The sequence below is a fragment of the Poecile atricapillus genome, chromosome 14, assembly GCF_030490865.1.
Source record: "Poecile atricapillus isolate bPoeAtr1 chromosome 14, bPoeAtr1.hap1, whole genome shotgun sequence".
In the NCBI taxonomy this organism is placed as follows: Eukaryota; Metazoa; Chordata; class Aves; order Passeriformes; family Paridae; genus Poecile; species Poecile atricapillus.
In genome coordinates, this window is record NC_081262.1 from 12,998,612 (window position 1) to 13,023,887 (window position 25,276).

Below are 25,276 nucleotides of genomic sequence, written 5' to 3' on the forward strand. Positions count from 1 at the left end.
TGGTTTGGGCAGCAGAAGCTGTTCAGTTTGTCTTGGGCTTGTGTAACGCCAAATTCAAGGTAGAGCAAATTTCTGATCTGGGGTTACAGAGTTTGCTGCCTCCACATAAGGGGAGATGAGAGGTGGGCAGGAACCACTTCTAGACACAGACAACATAATACAGAACTCCAGGATGTGGCATTGCCCAGCCCACAGAAGCTGATGCTCTGAGCTCAAACCCAGCACAGCAACCCAAACAACCTGGATTACTACAGCCAGCTGTATGTGTGAAGCATTCTCCACAACAGAAAAGAACTGGAAGAATATCTCAAATGAAAATCTGACTTTTTTTAGAGAGTTTAGAGCACAATGGTCTGTCTGTTTTCAGGCAGGTTTTCTTTCATTTGCTGTGCTTTGTGCATTGCTTCACCTCTGTCACAAACTGGAGGTGAGTGATGCTTTCAGCTCTAAAGTCTGGACAGAGAGGAGTTTGCCAGATGCCTTCTGTCACTTGATGTGACTGCCATGCATGGGCTGAGAATCAGAATCAGAGAGGAGGAGGAGGAGGAAAGGAGATATTAAACAAGACAAGTGAGGGGAGTCAGACAAACTGGTCAGGCTGAAGGGAGGAAGGACTTGGGATGTTCTGTGAGGACCAAAGGAGCAGTAACACTCTCTGCCTTTTCTCATGTTCTTCCCTCACAATATTTGAATGTTCAAATCATTTCTACTGTTCAGTCCCTTTGTGCACAGACTCTACTTGAAGTGCTGCTGGCATTGGCTATTTAATAGCCAAAATTCCTAAATGCATTCAATATATATAATACTATGCTGCTCAAGAAGCTTTGGATTTCTCCACTATTATTATGTTGCAATGAAGCAATTGCAACGAGTTTACATTTTTCTGCAATGCAGCAAATACTACAAAGTATCGGGAGCTTGTCACTGAATCCACAGCCTTCAAAGGGGCATTCAAATTCTCATCACTTCTGCCTCAGACCAAGCATTTTCCAGTTGTCCCTTGCAGGTGGAAATTCTTGCTGGTACTGTATTCTCACACAGCTGCTCAGGCCAGTACAGAGCCAGCCCCGCTCGCCCAGCCTGGCTGGGCAGTGATTCAGTGAAGGTGCTGCTGTCAATGGTGTTTAATCCAGCAAAACTGCCTGCCTGCTGCTCTCAGTGTGGATATGGATGAGTTACAAAAACACCATTCTGCAGCGTAACACTCCATATGAAAATATTCCAGTATCACTTTCCCTTCAGGCCACAGACTTGCGGATTAAAAAACCCAACAGATTCAGCCTTTCCAGCCTTTCGGGAAATGTAAAACTCCTTCAATTTTTTGAACAAGTCAAGCAAAAGGAAAACATACTCTTTTCAATCCTAACACAAAAGTTTAAACATTTTTTTTTTGTTTCATACTACATTGGTATCTTTCATGGCATAAATTGCAAAAAAAGACAGAATAAAAGAAAGAAGGAAATTAAACCTTCAAAAATAAAACATGTTAGTCTTGGGTCTGTCTGAAAAATATGTAACTGGAAATACATGAATATGCTACTGGAAGGATGAAGCACACACAAAAGATTCTTCAACAAATAAATTTTGAGACTTATTCTGACTTGCTTTGGCAGGAACTGTGAAGGAAAACCAGCAGTGTAGGAGCAGGGAAGAATCTTACTTTAAGCTTGTTTTTTTCTCCTCAGGAAAAAAATCAGCTCAGCAATAGTAAAGAAGGTGGGAAAAATTGATGGAATTTTCTATTTTCAGTCACTGCAAATCATTAGTGAAAAGAGTTTGATGATCTCACTAACTACCTCATTATAAAGTACAAAAACCATATGGAATGTAAACTACCTTCACATGGTGCTCAGAGACATGATTTAGTGCTGGACTTGGCAATGCTGGGTTAGCAGTTGGACTCAATGACCTTAAAGGTCTTTTCCAACCTAAATAATTCTGTGACTCAGAAAAAGCCAAGCAATGGGATGCAGGAAGCAGATGCTGGATGGACACTGTGACTTGTTTTTGTAAAAGACTGGGATGCACCAGTAGACTTTGGAGAGGATGCACATGAGACTGCAACCAGGGAGGAAAGGTTCTTTCAAACACAGACTCCATGGAATGGACCAGTTTGGACAGCGAGTAGTGTAGGTCACTGGTATTTGAATTGAGTTGTTAAAAGCCAAAAGCCTTCAAATGATCTTACAAATGTGATTATTTTTCAGTTCATGATCAAAGAGAAAAGTTTCAATCACCATTTTTACTGTAGTTTGGAAATGTACTCGGTGTAAAAAGACTTGAAACACCCTTTGGGTATTTTCCCAGTTTCATCAGGATTCAGAATTCCTGAGGGAAATATTTGATAACTGTCTTCACTAGTGTTTAAAATCTTGGAGGAACTTATTTTTGTGCTCAAATATATTAAATGTATGTAACAACCTATTAAGTACATTCAGACTGATCTCAAATATGAGCACAGACAGATTGGAGATGTTTCTACACACTTAGAGCTATAAAAATGAAGTGGAAACAATTCTTCAGCTGCTAATGACAACCATATATATACTGCTACCATACAGCTTCTACTGCATGCAGATGGAAAAAAATTCCTTATCCCACTTTAAACAGAAACCTCATGCTACATTTGGTCTTCAGCATCTCAATTACAGCCTGAGGAAAATTTTCCAGCAAACACCCAGTGCTCAGAGGGCCAGTGGGATTCCTTTCCTTGGCTACACTGAAGTTGATTCCTCCCCTGAACTCCAAAAACCAGGGCTGACTTGGGCAAATATCAAGTACCTGTGTGTAAAGCCAAGCTGGCCTCAGGGACCAGAACAAACACATCCCTTAATACAACACCAAGTTACTTCACACAGAGAAATTCACTGAGGCAACAATTACTACAAATAATATCACACACACAGCTGTATATACATTTATCCTTTTGACAAAACCAGAATGTTACAGCATTTCATTTGACATTTCTGATAGATTTCCAGTGGGATTTGACAAATTTCTCTCTCCTTTTGAGCTGCTAAACAGATTCACTGAAGTAGACAGCATTTGAAAGTAATGCCCCATCCAGCCCTGAAGATAAAATAGGTTTTGCAGGACTAACATAACAGGAATAGTCTCCACTCTACATGCTCAGCACTGGGAGCAGACAGTGAACAACATGTTGCCAGTTTTGGATGCTATTAGAAATGTGTATTTGCTTTTTATATATGAAAGCACAAAGCTCTTACCTGCTGGTAAAATGTTACATGTAGATCATTAAGATTGTGAGTTCATGGTACTCACAAACTATCACCCTTCCTAGAGCCCAAATATTTGGCAGAAGGTGGAGGTGGAGAAGGGAGGTGTTTGAAATCAAAGTCCAGAGGAGACCTTTCTCAACACTGACTCAAGTCAGTGTGCAAAACCCAGCCAAGGGAATCCACTGTCCAGAGCTGGGATAATCCATGACAGGGAATCTGGCAGAGCTGCTGTTTAGTCTAACTGCACTTTAAACAGCCTGGCACTGCATTCTCCTCCTGCCTGAGAGGAGCAGAAGTAGAGGGTGATATAGGGAGGGAATAGAGACTAAAGCAGCAGAGACAACGAAGCTTTTATCACTCATTGGATGTGTGCCACAGACACCAATTATATACATTTGACAGCAACCATTATAATTCCAGAGTCCTTGAACAAATCACAAGCAGAAAGGTTACCTTCCTGAAAATGTTCATTGCCATTAAATAAGTGACCCAGACTAGAGGGTGAAGGCAGCACTTTAGAGAAAATTTGGGGGAAGGGTAGGGATGGAGAATATTATTACATGTAGACCTGAAAAACCCCATCATTTGTTCTGAAAAAGGAATTGCAGGTTCACTGCAGATGCTGGATTCTCAGCAAAGCAGACAGTGTTCTGCAAATGCAAATCCCAGACAGCAGCAGTGGCAAAACAGGAGACAAAGAATTTTTCTCTCATATCAGTGGTGAAACTTGACCAGACTTAGTGGGGTTTATGGTTTTACTCTTCAGTTTGATAATCACATGGCATACTTCCATATTTCTTTTTAAGTTTAGATTGCTGTGGAGGCTACTGCCAAAGAAAGCTGCCATAGGTCAAACTCCACCATCAGTTACACAACTTAATGACCATATCTAAGTGAAAGATTTGTATTTCATGAAAGATGTATTTCAATATCAAAGAGAGAGTTGAGCCATCTGCTAACAAGTGGGTAGCTAAGGATCTCTATAAATTTCATCCTTTGTGAGCAATCATCCCATATATCTACTTGCTGAAAACCTTCACCAAGCAACTGTATAGAAACCAAGGTCATTTGGTAGATGGCATTCTGGTATCTTCAGCATATCCCAGTTATTTGGGATTCATCTTTCTAGAGAAGGTCCAGATTTTCTTTAGTTGTAACAGATACATGCAGTCAGATGGTTATTCCTTTTCCCCTACACTGAAAGTTTATTAAGAAAGTTTATTACTAAAGTTTATTTAACTCTTAATTAAGAGTTAAATCTAATTGGAAGTAACTAGTTGCATAAAAACATGGAGTCAAACACGTGATTCTGAATTTCTGTTCTGGGGTTGGCTCTTTTGACACAGCAATTTGCTGCAGAGGATAGAAAGTCTCCAGGCTCTTTCCTGCTGCTGTTTCTCCTCTTGATTCAAGAAATTGAGCAGAGACACACACAAAAAAATAAAATTTCTGCCTCCAGGTCCCCTTGCAAATGTCACAACACACCTTTGACAATGTCCATTATTAACTCCACACAAGCAAACAATGTGATGCAAAAGAAAAAGGAAGGAGGGAGGGAGAGAGAGAGAGAAGAGACATTGTCTCAGCCAGTTTATTTATGGGAACCTTTACAAAGAGAACCAGTAATAGGGGGAAAAAATTCTGATAAAACAAGGCACAAAATCCAAAAGTTTTGTAGAATGACTCAAAGGAATACAAATGCTGTTCCCATCACAAGATGAGTTGCAGCAGAGTAAGAAAGAGTCATATTAGACCTGAATGTATAAAATTAACATCTCTTCTTTTATTGTTCTAGGCTTGTGGACTTTTTGCAAGTTCCAAAAGGCAAGGATATTTTAATGTACCTGTTTCTGTATTCAGAAGAGAATGCTCACAGCTCAAAGGCCACAGTTTTCTAGCTCTGAATCAGAAAGGATATCTTATAATTGCAAACATAAAAATTTAAGCTCCTTTCACTCATAAGGAGATGGACAATTTGAGAGAGCCAGACAGATTGCTAAGAGAATTCTCCCACATAATAATTCTCTTATTAATTCAGCTGAGTTTAATAAGTGAACCTTATTCAGTTCCCAAAAGACCACACCAGAACATCCATAGAAATAAATCTTCAGTCTCAATAGTCCAGCTTAAGAAGGTGAGGCTAAAAAGCTTCATCAAAGAAATGCAGTTATTTGTCATATCTGATTCAAAGCATACAAATTTGAGCATGGAATAATACCAAATATTGTCCTTGGATGCAGTTTTTAGCCATGTCTGATCTTGGTGACTCACCAATATGTCTGGTATAAAAGACATGAGCTGCTTCCAGATCCTAGGAGCAAAGTTACTGCTACTACAGCATTGGAGTTGAGAACTCCTACCTCTGGGACTTGGAATCCCATAGGAATTGGAAGGACAGAAACTATGCCAGTGTCAGATCAGAAATTCTGCTGTGGGGCAGGAATTCCAGAAGTTTATTAAGTTTAGTAAAAAGATTTATGAACAATTAGAAGTATTTTTTACAATTTTCCAAAGGCATTTTGAATTGTGCTCTCCAGTTTTTTCATCTACCTTCAGTCCCATCACTAAGCTCTTTCTCTGCTCAGGTTGCATATTCTGCAGAGGAAAGAGGAGCTGAGAAACTGCAATACTTCCTCTACTTCCCCTGCAGGTTGGCAGCAGGGATTGTAAGGCAGCAGTGCAAGCCCAGCTGCATCAGCAGTTCCTCCCAGGTTGAATGCAGTATAAAGATAAGAACAGATAGAGAAACCTGGTGGAGAGTTGTGGTAAGGAGGTAGGAAGGAGTGGGATGGCAGAAGGAGAAGGGATAGAATACACAAAGTCAGGGCAGGTTCTATTTGAGAGTGGAGAGGAAGACAAAGGGGGTTACAGGTGTTAGAAAATGCTGCTTGTGAGACAAAGAAACAGGGACGGGATGACAGTGATTATTCGTTGTGAATGACTAAATATGAGTCTGGGCATTGGAAGGAAGCGAATGCAAGTGTAAAAGTCTCCTATTTTGAGATGCATCCCCAAAACTGTAAATATACAAATCCTGCACATGGCCATGGAAGGGAATGACAGGAAAGAGATGTGTGTGCAAGGACAGCCCGGTGGAGAGGTAACATCTCTCAGAAAAGGATCTTGCCAGGGCAGCAGACACAGGAGAGAGGGGATGGAGCAGGAAGTAGGAGTGTGAAGTGTGAAGCTGGAGGAACAACGGGAAAGGGGAACACAAGAGCAAGAAGGAACTGACAGAGGGGAAGGAGGGAGAGTTTAAAAACTTGAGAGAGGATGTGCAGTCTAGTGCACAGGCATGAAAGAGGCGGAGGGAAAGGAAAGGAATGAAGAAGGGAAATATTTGTCACACAGAAAATAGTCTTGATGGCATAAAAAGGTGAAAGAATTTTTTCACAAGATGCTGAAAAAGATAATAAGAAATAGAGAGGGTTGAGAATAGAAAAAAGGAAGTGAGAAGAACAAATAAAAAGAGGAAGAAAACCAAATAAGAAAGATTTTACTTGTTAACAGAAAGCATAAATCTCAGTGAAGAGATTTACAGAGAGGGCTAGAGCACAACATGGGCAGAACAAAAAATTCCCTGGAGACCAGTGCTGATGATCAGTCCTTCATCTCCCCTCTCTAGACCTCCATATTAACTCTCTTTCCCAGTGTACATTTGCACCTCCAGCTACAGATTCTTTACCTCCCTGAACCTTGGGCTCCAAGGATCGGCGCACACAAAGTACCAGACCTGCTGAGGGCAAGGAAAACACGAACGCAACCATTTTCAAATAAACTTTTGAATATCAATGCAAAAAAAAGGTGAAAGTGGAACTTTCAGTGATCAGAGCCAAGTGCTGTGGTAGGCAGTAGGGAAGTGGAGCTGCTCTGCCAGCTGCTTTCCTTACCTTGGGTGCTCATGAGTGACCGGCTGCCTCGCTGCAGCTGCTGCAGGCTGCACTCTCTACGTTGTCTCCATGCAATTGTCAGTGTCCCTCCAGAGTCTTGGAGAGGTTATTTGTGCTCTGCAGCTGTTGGTAAGTAAAGGAAACTCAAGGAGTGAAACACCCCTGGCCCCCAAAGTAGAGAAGTTTCGGGAGAATCAGGAATGAAAGAGGCTGGGGCACTGGTGGCAGAACGAGCAAAGAGCCACACAGAAAGTAAGAAAAAGTGTGTCAGAGACTGGGAGGGGCGGAGAAGGAAAATGCAAAGATCTGACAGGAAACCAGACTATAAATCTGCTTCGGGTTGAAAAAAACACATTTCTGCTCCCCAGCGATAGGGCCTGTTTGCAAATGACTCTGCAGGCAGGTGACAGCAGAGCCCTGTCGCAGCAAATGAGGAGGCACCCTTACCCCTTCCCCAGGAAGAGAGGTGGGCAGAGGTGGAGGCAGCACAAACACCTGGCTCAGGCACAAGAAGCTGCCTGTCTCCACTGCCTCACTTCCAGCTCACTCCCAGGGCATGTTTTCCTCAGGTATAAGGGGATGTGCTTAACGCCAGCCTGGCTGGTGCTGTGCCTGTCGCAGCACAGGGCAGCAGCCCTGGTGTCTCAGGACACTTGCTGGTAGAAAGCAGGTGGGAGACAAAAAAGAGTGAAGGAACTGAAGAAAACAGGGTTTCAAGAACAACAGTTCCAGGTAAAAGGAGTTCTGGGTTTTCCCAAGGTTTCAAAGGTTTTTCCTCAAAGCATCGATTTTATCGAAAGATTCTTTTGCTAAAAGTGTAGTCAACAAAGTTTGCTTTATGCATCAGATTATTTTACAGTTGAAGGATGCTTTAAACAATGCTTTCCAAAGGGAGTCTTTTCTGACACAAAGAAGCTGCAGGATCTTGTATTGCTTCAATGCTGGACTCCAGGCTTAAGGCCAGCATGAAAAGCCAGCCCCTGGTGGGTCTCACAGAGGACATTTACCTGTAGGCTGAAACCAGGAGCCTCCCTACAGCCAAACCCACCAGAGCAAAGTCACTCAGTCCCTGCCTCTGCTGTTCTCTGGGTCCTGCAGGTCCAGGAGTCACCATCACCTCTAGAAACGTCCTTGAGTGCTGCTGCCACCCTGCTCAGGGTTCCTGAGCCCGAACCCCTTGCATGCTGTGCTGGTTCTTGTACAAGAACAGGTGCAGCTTGACTCCCAGTCACTCCTGAGCTTTTACATTTACACTGGGCAGATGTGAAACCTCACTGCAGTCAGGTTCTGGATGTGTGAGGGACAGAGAGAAGAACCCTCATAGAAAGAATGAGTGTAACAAGGATGCCAGTGTGCAAGGGTGACACAAAGGTCACCAGTCCAGCTACGAGTGCAAACTCATCAAATTACAGGAACAATAATGGGGAATTTGAGCAGACTCACCCACAGGTTTTGCTGCCTGTAATACCTTCTGCTCCCTCATGATTTTTGCAAGGTTCAGGTTTTTTTTGAGGGTGATTAGAAAAAAACAACTGTGTATATATGGGCATGGGCATGTGTTTATTTCCTGAGAGAAAATAACTAAAATAAAATCAGAAACACTAGAAAAATAAGCATAAGTGGCCTATGAGAGATAATTTAGGAATGTGTGTAGGGGGAAAGCATGATGACAGTAGTGGAGGGAGAGAATAAGAAAGGAAAAAGTATTTGGTAGAGAATAAAGCAAAACACAACAAATGGAAAATAAGTACAAAAGAACAGTGGAAAAACTGTCAAAGGATAGAGCGGCGTCAAACAGCAGAATAGAGGAAGTGAGGTGATACAGTGAAAAGAAGAAATGTAAAGAAAATAGAGAAAACACATGGCTCAAAGTTTTGCTACAATAACACAAAGTGTTCTTACCAACTTGAAAATCTGAAGCCTGCAAAAATTTTAAGGGTGCAGAATACATTCCAGGCTGCAAAACATGGTGGGCTGCTCTGCACCAATCCTCCCCTATGTTTTCTCTAATTTCACATGTTTGTAACTGTTCCTGGTGAGGGTCTAAGTTTATCCATAAGGCTTGTTCTGAAAGGGATTCTGGCAGCAATTCCAGCTCTCTATCCCAAGACCTCCAAGACTAAGGAAGGCAGGAATTTCTGTCTCCTGCTGAGCAACAGAAGAACTTGCTATGTTCCTACCAATTGTTTTCCAGTGAGGACTATACCATGATGTGCTACTTTTATTCTTGTGCAACTTTACCAGAATTCACTGCTGAACAAACTTGGAGCTACATGTGACAACGTTCAGGAAAAACTCCTGCTTTGAGCAGCCAAAAATCTCTCCATGTGACAACTGCACAGGTGAGGTTCTGCAGTTTCTGACCAGGGCAAAATCAGTGAAACTTTGGGGGAAAACTGTTAAATAGAGCTGTAATTCTTCCATCAAAACCAATACAAGTCAGTTTTGAGTTGAGCTTTCTGCTGCTTTCACAGAGGAAGCTGATTTGTGCATGCAACAGAGGAACCATTTTAAGCACAGAGAAACTAATTCTGCTAGCAGGAGGCTTTGTGGCTTCACTTCAATTTTAAAATCATAGATCTTCCACACATGGTTCCTAACCTGAAAGGACAAAAACATGCTAAAAATTCAAATCAAAACTCACCAAGTCTCATTACAGTTTTGTCCTTGTGTCCTTGATTTCTTCAGCAAACAGGGTATCAGCCAGCACACTCTGAAACTGCCCTACAGAGCCAAGCAAGGGGTTAGGTATCATTTGTTCCTGTTCCTGCTTTTGCTTTGTTTAATGCTGTAGATTACAAACACAACAAAAACTACAGTAACTGTTTTAAAAAAGATGCCACATTTTCATGGGTTTAAAGTGACACCACAGAGATGAAGCAATTATCCAGCAAAGCCTGAGCAGCTTTAAGGAATCTATCCTAGAAATCAAAGAACCTAAAATTCTCATAGTCATAAAGGGTTTACTGGCAAACTGAGATTAGCTGAGCAGGATACAGTCATCAATCACAAAGCCACATGTAACTGAGTATCAACTCTCTTTTAAAAGAATTTACAATCTTAATCCCAATTTTCAGGTGTAAAAAATTCTCTCAAGCTATAAAAAAAGTGTTATGGTGAGGCTGCAATTCCTTGAGGCTGGCAGACTGAAGTTATGTGTTTTACACAATATAAGTGTAGAAAATAATTATGTTCTATAAGGCAACCAAAAAACCATGAAAAACTTCGGATGCATCACCTAAAATAGAGAAAAAAGCTGCAGAGTTTGAACCAGAGGCTTTCCTGGCCCAAATGCAGGGTCTAGGAGCCTGACAGGTAGAGTTCTAAGCAAGAAATATTTTTTTTTAATTTTTATTTTTTACAGTTCCACTGGAACTTTCAGTTTAACAAGCTGTCCAGTTAAAGGGTAACAATAAACAAGACTTTTTTTGTTATTGGTGTTGGCTACGGCTTCTCAGATTTCTTTCATTAACCTTGGTGCAGGAAACAATAAACTGCACCTCTGCTTTCAAAGGAACTGCTCTTACCTGAGAGTCCCCTGGAAGGACACACCTGGAATGTTTGCTGTCTCCCTCCTTCCCAGAGACTTCAGAAAAAAAAGGGAATATTTAGTTCCTTCCAATCGATCTAATTCTGCAGAATCTGAGCCCTGGTGGTACAACCTGAATGAGGTTACATTTTAAATCCTTTGGTGCTACTGTACCTTCCCTTCCTCCAGGCTTTTACTTTGAGTTCCTTGCATAAAAAAGCCAGCAAAATTTCAAGGTTATTCTATTAGATCAACCAGTGGAGAAGATTTGGAATCTTAGATATTCCTCCCCATTTTTTGCTGGCCTCCTACACATTTTGCCCGTGGGTGACTTTTCGTACCAGAACATCATTATTGGGGTCTACAGGGAAAGTTTCTCTCCTTTCTCCTTCTGTCTCTCACACAGGAATCACACATGCATATAATTCCTATGGGAATATCGGTGTAAGGTTCTTGTATACCACAATGTCCTACAGAAGGCCTTTTTAAAGATTCATCAGCTCTAGGTCAGAGCTGAAGCTGCTTCAGAGCTTTAAATATCTGCAAAATGAAGAGTTTAAAAAACAATCAACATTTGGAAGTAAAGAAACACTAAAATGTCCAGCTTGTAATCTGCTGTTCTTATTCTTCTGTTCCCTTCTTCTCCCAAGAGAGCCATCCCAGCCCATGAGGAGACTGCCCTTGACTCCTTATCAGTGCAACAGTCCTGAAAATCCCTGGATACCAGAAACGCATTTCACAAACTACTGATTTGAGAACTAATATATTGCATTTCTCCTGCATGCCTGAGCACAGCAGCACCGTATATATTGTTAACACAACCCTTCCAACTCCTTAGAGCAGAGAAACAGAAGTATTAAATATTTTCCCCATTTTACATATTTTATATTATCAGCCTTGCTCAACTATCCTTAGAGACTATCACTCTTACTTAAGGATGCTCACAATTTATCATTTTTCTCTGGAGATCTGACTTCCAGAACAGAAGTATTTCCCTATTCAATTCACCAGCCTGTGCATAAGCAGCTGTTAGTGTTCATCTGCCTTTTCTAGGCATTAACATCAAAAATGCCCCTTGATCTTAAAAAGTGACACACAGCGTGGTTTCTTTAGCACCTTTGGGGGTAATGGTTTAAATCCAGCAGGGAAATGTTCTCATCTATAGGTTTATGATACACATTTAAACAGTGTTTCAATTGCCTCAACTATGAAATAAGATGACAGCCAAACATATATCAGAGAGGAACAGAGAGCATAAAATTCCCTCTTTCATTTGACAGTGGTGGGGTTTACGTGGTTTTGCACAAAATGTACAGTCTCTGTCAAGTTTGACAGTGTTATGGGATTTATCCCAGTCACCTGTTAGCACATTCACCCATTGTGGAAAATCTGGGTTCAAATCCATTCTGGGATCTGCGTTCACAATCCATGGCACAAAAGACCAGCCCTGAACACTGAAGCAAAGAAACCAGATCTGGGTTTTTGATAGGAAGAAGGGGAATAGCTTTAAGGTGAAAGAGGATAGATTTAGATGGGATTTTGGGAAGAAATTCCTCTCTGTGAGGGTGGTGAGGCACAGGTTATCCAGAGAAGCTGTGGCTGCCACATTCCTGGAATTGTTCTGGACCCTGTTGGGCAGGGCTTGGAGCAACCTGGGGTAGTGGGAGGTGTCTCTGCCCATGGCAGGGGGTGGGACAAGATGGGCTTTACGGTCCCTTCCAAACCAAAGCAGTCTGGGATTCTACAGTTCTGTGATTCTCTGACCAATTCTGCCCTTTCTGGAGGCATAAAGGGAGAGAAACTCCAGACTCTGTGATGCTCTCTCCAGAAGAGTCAATTTAGTTGTTATTCCAACAATTCTCTTCCTCTTACACTTACATGATTCATCAAAATTGGGCATGAGCCATTGCTCAGGTGCTTATGCTCTTCCATATGTTCTTAATTACATGTCCATAGGGCTTAAAATCCAAGGATCTTTAAACCTTCCAGACAAATGATTTAGTTTCACAGCAACCAATGAGTTATATATTCATATCCTTCCTCAATGGGTGATGAGACAAAGTATTGGAGAGGTAACAAAGGAATGCTTCCTCTCCCTTAAAAGTGGTAAAAATAGTTTTTTCACACAGTTAAATATTTTGGTCTATGAAAAAAAAACAAACCCAAAAACTAAACCAATACCACCACAACAGGAAAAAGTTAAGAGATCATGACAGACACTTCTAAAACAATTTTTTTTTTTTTTTAATGAAGAGCCAGAGGAAGAAATCCAATTACTATTATTGAAGAAAAAAAAAAAGCATGGATAGAATTCAGATCATTGTCATCAGAACAAATACAGGAAGAAAATTATTTTAGTTCCACAACTTCTATTAAATTTTTTTTCTAAATAAATTAATCAGTCTCATATCTCACCTTTTGCTTAAAACACAAAGTAATCTTTCCCCATTTATATGATAGTAGCACTGTCAATATATATTCTGAATATTAGACTGAAGGATTTAACATATCTGGAATCTGAAGGATAATCTATCAAACTTGAAATTTAGTAGATGCCAGGAGAGGTGAGTTACTTATTTTTGTTTGTTTGTTTGTTTTAAATTGGAAATGTTTCTTGTCTTCTTTATAGGTCAGCATTTATTACAATTAAAAGTATGCATATTTTAATAGAGACAAATTGAAAAACAACTGCTCAGTTTTAATGGCTCACATTCTTCAACATTTTATCTTTTTGAATCTATACAGATTCTTCAATAGGTCAGGAGGAGGAAAACTTGTGCTGAGAGCACTAAGATACCATACAGAAATAGCAATGATAGGGTTAATTAATAATATGAATGATGTAATTTCTAAACCAAGAGTTATATATTAATCTACACAGTTCAAATGGCAAGGGGACATTTTCCACAGTTTAAATATCCAGGGAATGCAACACAGACCTGGAAGTTAGAGATTTTTACCTTTCATTACAGGTCTTCTGCATCCGCCATGATTCACAGAATCCACCGGTGCTTCTCTCTCCTCCTCTGTAAAGAGAACCACCACACCTTTGAACTTGAAACTGTTACATAAGTGTGTCAAAACCAGAGCATGAAGCTCCACCTCAGCATATCATCAGAACACCTCAGAAAAGCAAGAATTCCTGTATTGAGTCACACCAGAGATCCATCTCTGCCAGACAAGAGCCAGTGCATGTTCCCAAAGCTGGAAACTGAAGCCATCCTGACGTAAATGCAACTCCACTGCAGGAACAGGAGCTGGTTCATTACAGAGGAGAACAGAGATAAGCTTATGAAACAGGAATTTGCCACAAGCAACTCGGGCTAAGTTAGTAATTTGATGGAAAAGTTATCAGATCCCAGAGGTCAGACTGAGATATTACCATGTTATGCCTTATTTCTCCTTATTGTTTCCCTTAAATAGAACAAGCTTTAGCCAACACCACATCGAGAGTTATTCTGCCAAAACAGCAATGATCATTTCTGAAAGCAGAGGATTCTGAGGCAGGCTAGGAACATTTAATGTTTTCCAAGCAAGGGAAAAAGGGCAGAAGCAGCAGGTAGTGGAGAGTTCTTGAGAGGTTTTTAGCAGCCTGTGAGACTGAACTGGCCCCAGTGGCTGAGCTGACAGAAATCCCGATGTCCCACTTGATCAGTATGTGGGATTTCTCTATGACTTGCTATTTATAAATTACTTTTTCATCTTTGGATGTATTTGTTCTCCCAAGATCTCATGTTAATTTTCTTTTTAACTGTGTAGTTCCCAAGGGAAGGACTCTGAGCATTCCTGTAGAAGAGTTCTTAGGATGCATATAAATAGTGGTCATCTATCACAGCACATTTTACATATGTGAGATTAAACATAGCCATAAAAGTATATGGCTGCTATTTATTGATCCATAAATGAATACCTTGGATTGGAATTGGTTGAAATTTTTAATATTTCTCTTTGAAACAATAGCATAGGTTTCTGGAAGCCGTGATTTCGCACTGCATGACAACTGTGTTAGAATATTTAATACCTTTACATCGATGGGACTTTCACTTCATTCCAATGCCCACATACCCACACTCATTACAGGCCATGAAATTTCTAACAAACATTAATTCACTTATCATTCATGGAGTTACTTCTGATGCACCTGATGTAATAGAATATAGATAACCCATCTCAAAATAAGTAATGGAAATGAAATTAATTCAAGCACACATAGGTCTAGGTTTTTATCTGTAGATCTAAATTGCCACGATTTTAATAACTTCTTAAATTTATTGCATTAATAGATAATGATATCTAATAAAACTGAAGCCTGATTTTATGAGACATTGCACTAATTATCTGGTTTGATGCGTTAATCACTGATTCTTGTATAAAACATACCAGACCACTGCTGAGTTTACTGACCCCCACTCATTCATAGAAATATGCCTACATTATATTTTGAATAAAGGAGACAAAGGACAAGAGAGAGAGATGGGCACAGTCCTTTCATATAAAGCTGAAAAAAATTGTCTAAAATTTACAGCACTGCATAGTGCTTTAGACTTATTTAAGAGTCTAAAAAGTTTTGGAGAGAACAAAGAAACCATATTGTCTATTTCTGAAAAGATATGAAATTATGCATTTATCCTCTTTTGGCTCACCAAAATATGAAAAATTGCTTATAAACTTGTAGGCTTAAAATTCCAGTGAGTGAAACCTGTAAATTTTAAGAAACCCCAGTGACTCCTAAATTGGACTTTCAGTGAGACAAAGAAGCAATAATCTGAAGAGTATTGACAGAAAGAGGGAACTACCATTTTATATCAGGATTTAGAGAATGATATATTCCCCTTGCAACTACTGTATCCAATTCCTATCCTTACACCATGAACCAAACTAAATTCTCTATTCTAGCCCAGATCTATCGAGCTCTCTCTCTCTACACCAATATAACTGAGGAATTTAACAGCTACTCACACTAATCCTGACAATTTATCCACAACAAAAGAATTCTTTCTCAAAATATACCCAGACAGCCTTTTGCTAATGACCTCCCTGTTGTTAGGGCCTGGCCTGCCTTTCTCCTGAGCAGAAGTCATGCCTGTCTTGTTCCTCAGGTTGTTGTATTTCTCTGAGCATGAGGAATGCAAGCGTGCATGGAGTGCATTTGCTCTCACTGTATTTAACTGCTCACTCATAGGTGATTCAAGGTTTTTTAGCATCATCTACTTAATGAACAAGACAGGACACTTCCTTCAGGAATGGTCAGCAATCCATTTTTGGCTGTGCAAGCTTCCCAGGGGAAAAGTCAAGTGTTTGAATAAGGCTATAGTTTGGGTCTTAAGAGATTTAACACATTGACAGCAAGCTGTCACGAAGGCTGCGAGCTGCTTGGAAAACCATCGGTCTTCCACTTACACAGCAGGGAATGCATTTCCTATGAACATTCTCTGAAATCTTTGTCCTATTCTATTCTTACAGAACCTAAGTGGTCAATGCTAGAGGCAAGATGTTCACAAAATATCAGAGAAGTTGAAACAGGAAATCTGATTTATTCCCATTTAATTCATTTTTAATACAGAAGGTCTAGGAAATGTTTCACATTTGGACATAGCCTGTGTCTCGAAACACCCCCAAAGTAACTAAGCAATGATGTAATCAAAGTAGGAAAACAGGGTTTGGAGATGAGAGAGGGGCAGTGAAGATGGGCACATAAGTTTCAGCAGACTTAACTCTTACAAAAAAGCTGTTAGTGGCCCACAGGTGGAGATCTGCTGGCCAAAAGCTGTAGCTCTTTATAGTTCTGTAAGGACAAAGAAGCAAAAAAATCTCTAATGGAAATGGAAAGGTAATGAAATTGTCTTAAGAGTGATTTCATACACACAGAACACTGTTCTGGTCTGAAAACTATACATCAGTCACTGGCCTGAGATCTTCCTGAGAAATACTCTGGTAATTGATGGCTTCAGAAATAAGAATAGAGATGACAGCAAGGAAGAACAGAAAGCTTGAAATCTGAAGGGGATAAAAGAGCTTGAATCTGAAGGGAATAAAAAAATCATACATGAATATTGCACTTGAGATAATGAAATTGAAAGGACAGAAAGGAAAACTGGAACTTGGACATGGAGTGTTGATGGAAGAGGCTGCTGAGTGGTATCTGAAAGCACAGATGTACAAACAAATGGGAGCCTTTGTCCTGATTTCTTGAAACAGACCAGGAATTAGTTTATGTTTCTAAAGACTGTGGTAGTGTTCTGCTTTCAACAACACTACAAAACAGATGTTTGCTATCAATAGTACTGTACATTGCTACAATACCTTCATCTTGGGTTCTCAGCAGTCACTACCTCTCCCAAAGAAAGCAGCTCAGTAATACTGACCCACGCATGCAGAAGAAACAGGACTTGAAATTTTCCACCACAGCCACAGACACTCTCACCAGAGGCAAACAAGAAGTGGCCTCATAAGACCTGGCACAATTTGATCCTTATTATGTTAAAATTGAGGTCCAGCCTTTCTTCCATATGGGAAACCATTGTGGATGCCTGAGGTATGAGAAACAAAACAAGTACGATAGTGACTACCAAAAGCCCTAATAAAGATGAATTAACAAACAAGAAGAAGTGAGGAGAAGGATTAAGATGATGATACAATGCTTTCAGCAGAGGCTTTCACTTTGCTGAGTCTAGTCTAAACTGACAGCTGTGGCTGGGAGCAAAAGCTCAAGTGTTCAGAGGAGTGGAGAAGGAGAGCTCACTTTTGTATTTTGCTGAGTTGAAAAGTGTCACTTTTCATTTTGCTTTTATAGTTGCTGGAGACCATTACAGCTCAGCCCGGCTTGGCTTTCCCTGCCCTGGAGAAAGTAAATGCCATGAGAGGAGGCAGTAACTGTGTGGTTTATCGGCTCATTACATGGTACCCCCACAAAAGCACTGCAGGCTCATCTGCAACGCTTCAGCTTCACATCACTTGGGTGAAGCAGTGTACCAGGCACAGCTACTTTTGTTTATATAACTCTCAGCAGCTTTACAACAGGGCAGCAGGAACACAATGTCTGCTCTGGCAAGCCCAGAGGAAAGCAAGATCATGACAGGAGACCTTGTAGGAACTCGCTGTCCTTGAAGAGAGGAGGGTTGATAGGGAGAACTCTCAGGAGATGCAGTGGAATGTGCACATGGTACAGACACTGGGCACGTCTTATTTCTGGAAGAAGACATATACATCCTTTTCAGCTGAATTCAGAATGTCTCCACATGCTGTGAAGGGGTGAAGGTGATGCAGTAAGGACAGATTCTTTCTGGCACAACCCTGAGAGCAGAGAAAGGGGCACTACAAATCCCAACCGCTTCCTTTTGGTTACAGAATTTAGATTAACCCACTGTGAGGCTTCTGAAAGAGGAGACAACCGTGGCTATGATAGTACCGCTCTTTTTTCTAATACTCAATGCTCCGGTGGATGGAAAGAAGAGGGAGAGGAGGCAGCACCCAGCTGTGCTGCTGGAATGGTCACAAGCAAAGGGTAATTCATTCTGTCATGGAGCAAAAGAGAGTAAGAGAAAATGAGAATATTCGCTGTCTGTAGGTTCAGTGAGTGGATGGTACTGGGGTTGTGAAGTCACAGACTGTAGGATCAGTGCACAAACACAACCTGCTGCTCTGCAGCTCCCTGTAATTGAGGCAGCTGGCAACTGTCCCTGGAAATAGTGCACTGTTATAATTAAGAAGACCAAAGCAAAGTTAGTGTTTTGGATCTCAGTTCTGCAAAGTCTCACGTAGGTTCTTCATACTGTGAGCAGTCCGACTGAAGTATCAGTTCTTAAAATTAAGGCCATTAATAAGTCTCTGCAGGATCAGAATCAAGGATGGTATTTTCAATCCTGTGTTAATCCTGGAAAGGAGCTTCATGAGAAAGATATTAGAATAACGTAGACTGCACAGCATATTCCATAAATTCTAAGATCCTGGAATCCAGACAAGCTGTACTATTCATTAACATTTCTGGTCTTCCCCAAACTCATCAGAGATTAATATGATTGCTGCAGCAAAGGGCTACAAATACTATAGAAAATAAAACATTTACATACATATAAAGCCAGACTAAATTTGATTGCTTTTGCATAGCATCTCCACATTTGTATTGATACATTTGCTATCATAAAATGGGAAAAAGAAGACACTAATTTCTCTGCATTATTTCCAGTGCTGAATCTATCAACAGTGGGAAACATATGTCATAAACAGCTGTGAAATCCAGCCTTTCATCTCATCAAGGGTAAGACATTAGCCAGGTTATTATCAACAAATGACACACGCAGAGTAAAGGAGAGGTTTTCAGGTGGGGTTTTTACATGAAAGGTAAAAAGATTATTTCCATGGTGAGTTTCTGTGACTGTTTTCACTGCCTCAAGCAAGTTGCATTAAATCCCCCTCCCCAACAGATATCTTCCATTACCTCCACATGGATGCAGAGAGGATTATCTCATACATCAGCTTTTTATTCTGGTAGCTAATGACTCCAACCAGACTGAAAGTACTAAAAATAAAATGCAGAAAATTCAACTGAAATGGTTTCAGGGTTTACAAACTCACAGGAGGTAGTAGAGTAGGAAACAAAAGTGAACTTTAAAGCTCTGCACAAATTGAAAGATGGATTAAAATATACTTCAGCTCATTTATTTTGTATCTACAGCAGATCAAATTATCACACTTGGTTCTTTTTGAATTTTTTTTTTTCCTCCTCTCCAAGTGCCCAACCCTTTTCCTTGTTCCTGCACGAAAAGAGACAATTGCATTCCTTAGTTCCCATGCAGAATCATATGTAAGAGGTCTGTGGTTATTTAAGAAATCTTTGCCTCCAAACCCAGGTCCTCATTTGTCTGCCAGTGCCAACTTGAGAGAGCAGGCAATGATGTGAAAATGTGGAACCAGAGAATGTGCACACGTTGCAGTTTCAAACTTCTCATTCCCGTATGTGCTCAGTCACTCGCAGCCTTTGCTGTCCCTGTTTATCTTCCCCAGGAGCAGCAGCGCAGCTCCCTCGGCTGCCTTGGTGTTTGTTGTCCCTGTGCCATCTGCATGTGTGACACTGATTTATTCAGCCACGCACAGAGCTCCCAGCTTTGGCCAGGAGGACGAGCAGCAGCTTTGTTCTCCTAAGCAAAACACTCACACAGTGCCAGCTCAGGGTGCTGGGGTCTGATGTGCCACCTCCACCTGACAGTGCCAAGAGACCCCAAATATCCAGATGCCAGAGTCTGGGAGTGCAGCTGTTTCCACACCACAAGGAAACAGGAGAGAACAGCACCTTCCTGTCCCTCTCCCCCTGCAGTGCTCAATCCCACCAGACCCAGCTGGGTGTGAGAGCTGCACTGTGCTCTGCTACTTCAAAAACTTCATTACTTCTACAAAATATGTTGCAGCACATTTAACAATGCTGTGAAGGATTATAAATAATTAAAACTAAACCATTCATGTCAGAAATAAATGAACAAAGCCCATTTTGCCATGCACCATCCCTGATTTATTTTTATTGCATTCATTTAGCTCATTTGTTAATTCTCAAAACCCAGCAGTCCACACAGAGCGGGTCTCACACACAGTAGGGAACGCTAGTGAGGTTGTGTCTTCTCTCATAAAGAAACAAATCAATTTGGGTCACTAAAAACCATACAAAATACAGAAAATTATCAACCAACTGCTCCTGGATTTCACACTCTGTGTTTTCCAAGTGTCTGCTGCTCTGAACATCTCTTTTTAAGAACCTTATCTGCACACTGCATTTGCATTGGGGTACAAAATATGCAGAATCACGCTCCAATTAGAAATAATTTTAAATACAGCTCTGGCTGATATCTACCCTGTGAGAGACTGATATTATCTTGGCTACTCCCTGACTTCCAGTGGGCTTGTTTGTGAGCATCATAAATAACATTGCTTCTATTTAAAGCTGCAATTTCACCAGGTGAGGATTTCTTTGGGGGTCCAGATTATGGTAGCAGGGATCAGATATTCTCCCCTTATTGCTGTGCAATTCTTATTTTCTGTATCACGGATATATTTCACAAAGAAAGCTTTGATCTCACACAGGAGAAGATAAATAAGCATATCATCTCAGATCTACTGCAATATGAACCCATAATATTAAAAACCCTACTTTTCTGTTTTCTCTTATTTTTAAAGAGAATCTGTGTGGAAATCTAGAAACAAATTCCTATATTAAACACTGAAACCATTCCCCAATAAAATTATAATGGGCTTAAACACTACTTCAAGCTATTTTAGAACAAATGTACATGCATCTGCAGCAAAATAAAAATCTGGAATAATATTGGACCCTTCCAATTCCATTCATTTAATCACAAACCTGGGTTTGTTTTTATGGCTCAGTCCCTGAAAGCAGCAAGTGCTGTAACAGAAAGAGCTGCTTGGGTTTTATTTGCTGGAAGAATGCCCAAAGAAGTTGGAGAGCACAAACTTATGTGAGAACCAAGAGAAAGCAGAATGCTCATCTCTATTAAGTGTCTTTTCTTATGATTCTGCCAAAAAATATTTCGAATTCTAATCATGTATTGTTAATACTATGCTTAAATTAGTTCCTACTATTCCGATATTAATTATCCCACAAAATTTTGCAACCACTGCAGAGTTATCTTTGGAAAAATGTCATAGGTTTATTGATTTCATGTCAATATTTTAATCATAAACAGTTTCACAGATGGAATATTTTAAATCTTTCCTAAGATTTCCATGTGCTTCTCTGGGCTACTTTTTCTTACCATTTAAGGAGTAAATACATTCTCAGAAGTTAAAATGGATTTGAACAGGTAAGAAATCAAAGGCTTTGCTTCTGTTCTGCTCTTTTCTATACTATTCTATGCTGTTCTGGTCCATTCCTATGCTTTTCACAACACTGGAAGTGGAGAGGTTTGTAGCCCCAAGTCACTGCTTTTCTCTGGGAGTTTCCCTATTCATGAAACTATAGAATATCCCTGCTTGCATTCCAAGTGCACCATAGAAATTAGAGCATTTAATCTTGCTACCTAATCACTGCAAAAACACCTATAAAAATGAACAGGATGCAGAATTAGGTCATACCCTTTCATTCTGAGAACAACTTGCTGTCACGCCCGATGTTTCCCAGCACAAGCAGCTCCTGAATCACCGCGTCCAAGCGTGCTGCTCCCAGCGGGGATGTGGGCACACAGAGACCTACCCTCTGCAGGACAAAGTGTGCTCAGTCTGGCGTTAAAAAGACTTGGAGAGAAATGTATTCCTCATTTCAGGAGTCCAGGTGCTCCCCAGGGAGGGGCTCTCCTGCTGTGCCAGGGGGTCACACCAGGAGGTGCTGAGTGTTTGCTGAGTTGAGGCGCAAGGAGAGGGGAGGAAGCAGATCCTCAGCTTTAAATCATAGTGAGAGAGGAGCTTCTGCACAGCCTCTCTTGGGAGAGTCTTGAAGGAAGAGCAGCTGAGCTCACCTGAATCCCCCAGCAAGAGATTCCTGTGTCCACACCTCCACAGAAAGGACTGGGACAGACAATAATCAAATAAATAATCAAATCCCCCTCTTGTTCTGTGGGATGGGAACAGGCACTCCCTGGGCACGAGCCCGGCTTCTCCCAGAACGTACCACACTCAGGGGCTGAACTTATGCACATAATGATTATTCTACTCCATTCATCTTTATGCATGAACTGGATTTATTTTATTTTTCTAAGCCACTATTTAATACAGCAGGCAGTGCAGAAAGTAAGAAGCTAATACAATCACTTCTCTTGTGTACTGCATGCTTCTCTAGCTGAAAATGTAAAAATGTCAGAATGCATGAAGGATATCAGAAGTGTCACTAGGTCTGTTTTGCATGCAAAAGAGCGCTGGAGAAGATTTTTTATTTAAAAATATATATTTACTCCAAATTACATTTCTCCTACTATACCTTAGGTACTCAATTACTAGTTTTTTTTTTTAAAAATCAGATTGGTTTTAGATATTTATAAGAAATGCAAACCAAATGATTAACAAGACTCAGATCCAGACTGCGATGTCAACATGCACAACAGCCTCAACCTGAGCAGCCTTGTCAGCGCTGAGCTTTTAAACAAATGTGAACAGTTAAGGTGCTTCCCAGTTCCCACCGAGGGAATGGCTCTGAAACTTATTTTGCATAGACTAATTCTGCAAAGACTGAAATCTTCTCAAAGGAGCCACGTTTCAACTAATGCTGCTCAGTTTTAAACCTGAATGCCTCATATTTGGTATCTCCTACTTTCCACCTTATACATAATTTGCATCAGAGGGAAGCAGCTGAAGGATCTACTGTAGTCACCTGAGTTTTTTTATGCATGTGACCTTTGTCAGGGATTGCAGTTGTGGGAAAACACAGTTATGTCACTGTGATAGTTAAATGATGCTATGACATTTGAACCAGCAACAAGTAAAGCAGAATATGCGATTCTTCCTCTTCAGCTGGAGAGCAAACAGGCAGTGAGGCAGTCATGGATTCCAGACCCTTGAGCAGAGCTGAGATCCTGCCTGCCCACCCTGGCAGCTCCATCAGCTGGAGGCCACAGCAGGGCTGGGCTGCACGAGACCCCGACCCTCAGTCTGGGATATCTGTTCAAGGGTGCCTGAGCCACTACAGCAACAGGCAGCAGAGTATCAACACCATCACCAGAACAATGATGACTCTTCATTATTGGACAAACACCATTTTAATGATCCCCTTTTTCTATTAAAACATTAACAAAAATCCCCAATAAGTAATCTGCATTTCACAAATGACAGTGACCTCGGTCTGCTGCTGCTCCAAACATAGCTTGCTTTAGGGCAATGGGCTCTTAACAACTGTCAGTTTACAGCAAATGAACATTTATCTGATTTTTTTTTTATTCTATTGTATTGTATTTCTGTAATGGTGCTTGAAATTAACATTTTTACTCTGTTTTTTTCACTTTTTTATCATTAATGTAGTAAATTATACCAGCAAAATGACTACAATGGTTTCATTTGTGTCCTAAAAACCTATTAAGTGTCTGAGTAGAAATTGTAGAGTTTTTGGAGGTTGACTGTCTTATTTCTAAGGTCATAGTTGGCCTATTGACCTAAAGCAAACTGACTCCACCTCAAATATTCACAAGAAGAATCATATCAAATTAAAAGCATGAAGTGAAAGAGGAAAATAGACCCTAGACACATGGTTACATCATCAAAGCTAAAATTATCTGTATCTAGTCAAAGTGTTCCAGAGATCTCCATTGGCTTTTTTTCCCTGGGAAGTCCTTGTTGTATTATTCAGATTTTAAAAAACCTCTTAAGTTGAGGTATTCAACAAGCTGCTGGATATAATTTATCTTATTTTAATTTATTGGAACATGTTTCTTTATCACTGTTCTTATTTTAACAAAGACATTTTTTAAACTGGTAAAACTAAATGCCTATGTAATTTATTTCACCCAGTAAAGAATCCTGAAGAAAATCAATTTTCATTTACAAAGGTCTCCCAGCAGGCTGGGTGTCCCATTATCACAGTATTGTGCCTCTTACATCCACGTTTATGTGACACATGCTATCATTTCTTCTCCATGATTCTATTACTTCTGGAAAACTATATTAAAACATAATATAACATATAATGTGACTTCAGACTGACAAAAGCTGTGAAAATCCAAGGTGGTGCTGATCACTGGCAGTTTGGGTGACAGCACACCCAATGGTCAATGCAACATTTCCATATTTCTGCCATGTGACCAAGCAAATTTCTTCTACCTCACCCCACAGGCACTGAGGACTACCCTGAGCAGGGTTTGTGTCCTGCTGGGGATGCACTGGGCTGATTTCATTCACTGCTGCTTCATTCAGTCATTTACCCTGAGCCCAGGACTGGCAAACATCCCACTGACACCTTCCCACAGCAGCAGGCACTCAGCTGGATGAGCTGCTCCCCTCTGAGGCTGTGCTCTCAAAAACTGCACTGATCTATCTCACCCTTCCCCACCTAAAGGTCACTTCTTCATGCTTGGATCAAGGAGTGGGATTTTGTGTCCATTTTTTGAATTTTAGACTATAAACAAGGACTTTTTCAATTACTTATTGCTGCCACAATTCTCAAGGTGCATGTTATGTGAACCCACACCAAACAGTCCAACTCTAATAAAAGCAGACTTTGTGAGACCCACTATTCACATAGGAATTTAATTAGATTTCAGGTTGGGCCTTAATTTCACTTAAGATTTTATACAAAGTATAAACAAAATTGTGTGTTTTTACACATATTAAAGGTACTGAGATTCCATTGTGGCTTCTATTGTCATCATAAAGTAGGGGAGAGGGAACCCAGTGGATTGTGCAACCAGAACCCAAACCATAAATTACATTTCTGCAAACATGACTTGCTTTGTATTTCAGACAAAACACTAGTAAAAATGCTGTGCAGTTCCAAACCTTTTAGTTCTCCTGCTTATGCTGCTTCCTCAGTAATGTGCCCTCCACATTCCCATGTCTGTTAATTTCCAGGGAGCCTTGCTCCTCTTCAAGTGTTTCTGAAGAGTTCTGATATTCTTGCACATGACATTTTGCAATCAATGAGCACAACTTCAGCAGGAATGCTGATTTAGGTGCACACAGGCATACCCAGGGCT

The 25,276-nt window shown here is 40.6% G+C and overlaps 1 protein-coding gene across 3 annotated transcripts in view; it reads right to left on the reverse strand.

The window, feature by feature from the left end:
• Positions 1–7,481, reverse strand: part of CARD11 (caspase recruitment domain family member 11) — a 43,159-nt gene extending 35,678 nt beyond the window's left edge. For all 3 annotated transcript variants that reach the window (XM_058850023.1, XM_058850021.1, XM_058850020.1), the window contains exon 1: positions 7,130–7,481. In XM_058850023.1, coding sequence (XP_058706006.1) covers positions 7,130–7,142 — 13 coding nt within the window. In that variant the 5' untranslated portion in view covers positions 7,143–7,481. The remainder of the gene's footprint in view (positions 1–7,129) is intronic.
• Between the last annotated feature and the right edge of the window lie 17,795 nt (positions 7,482–25,276).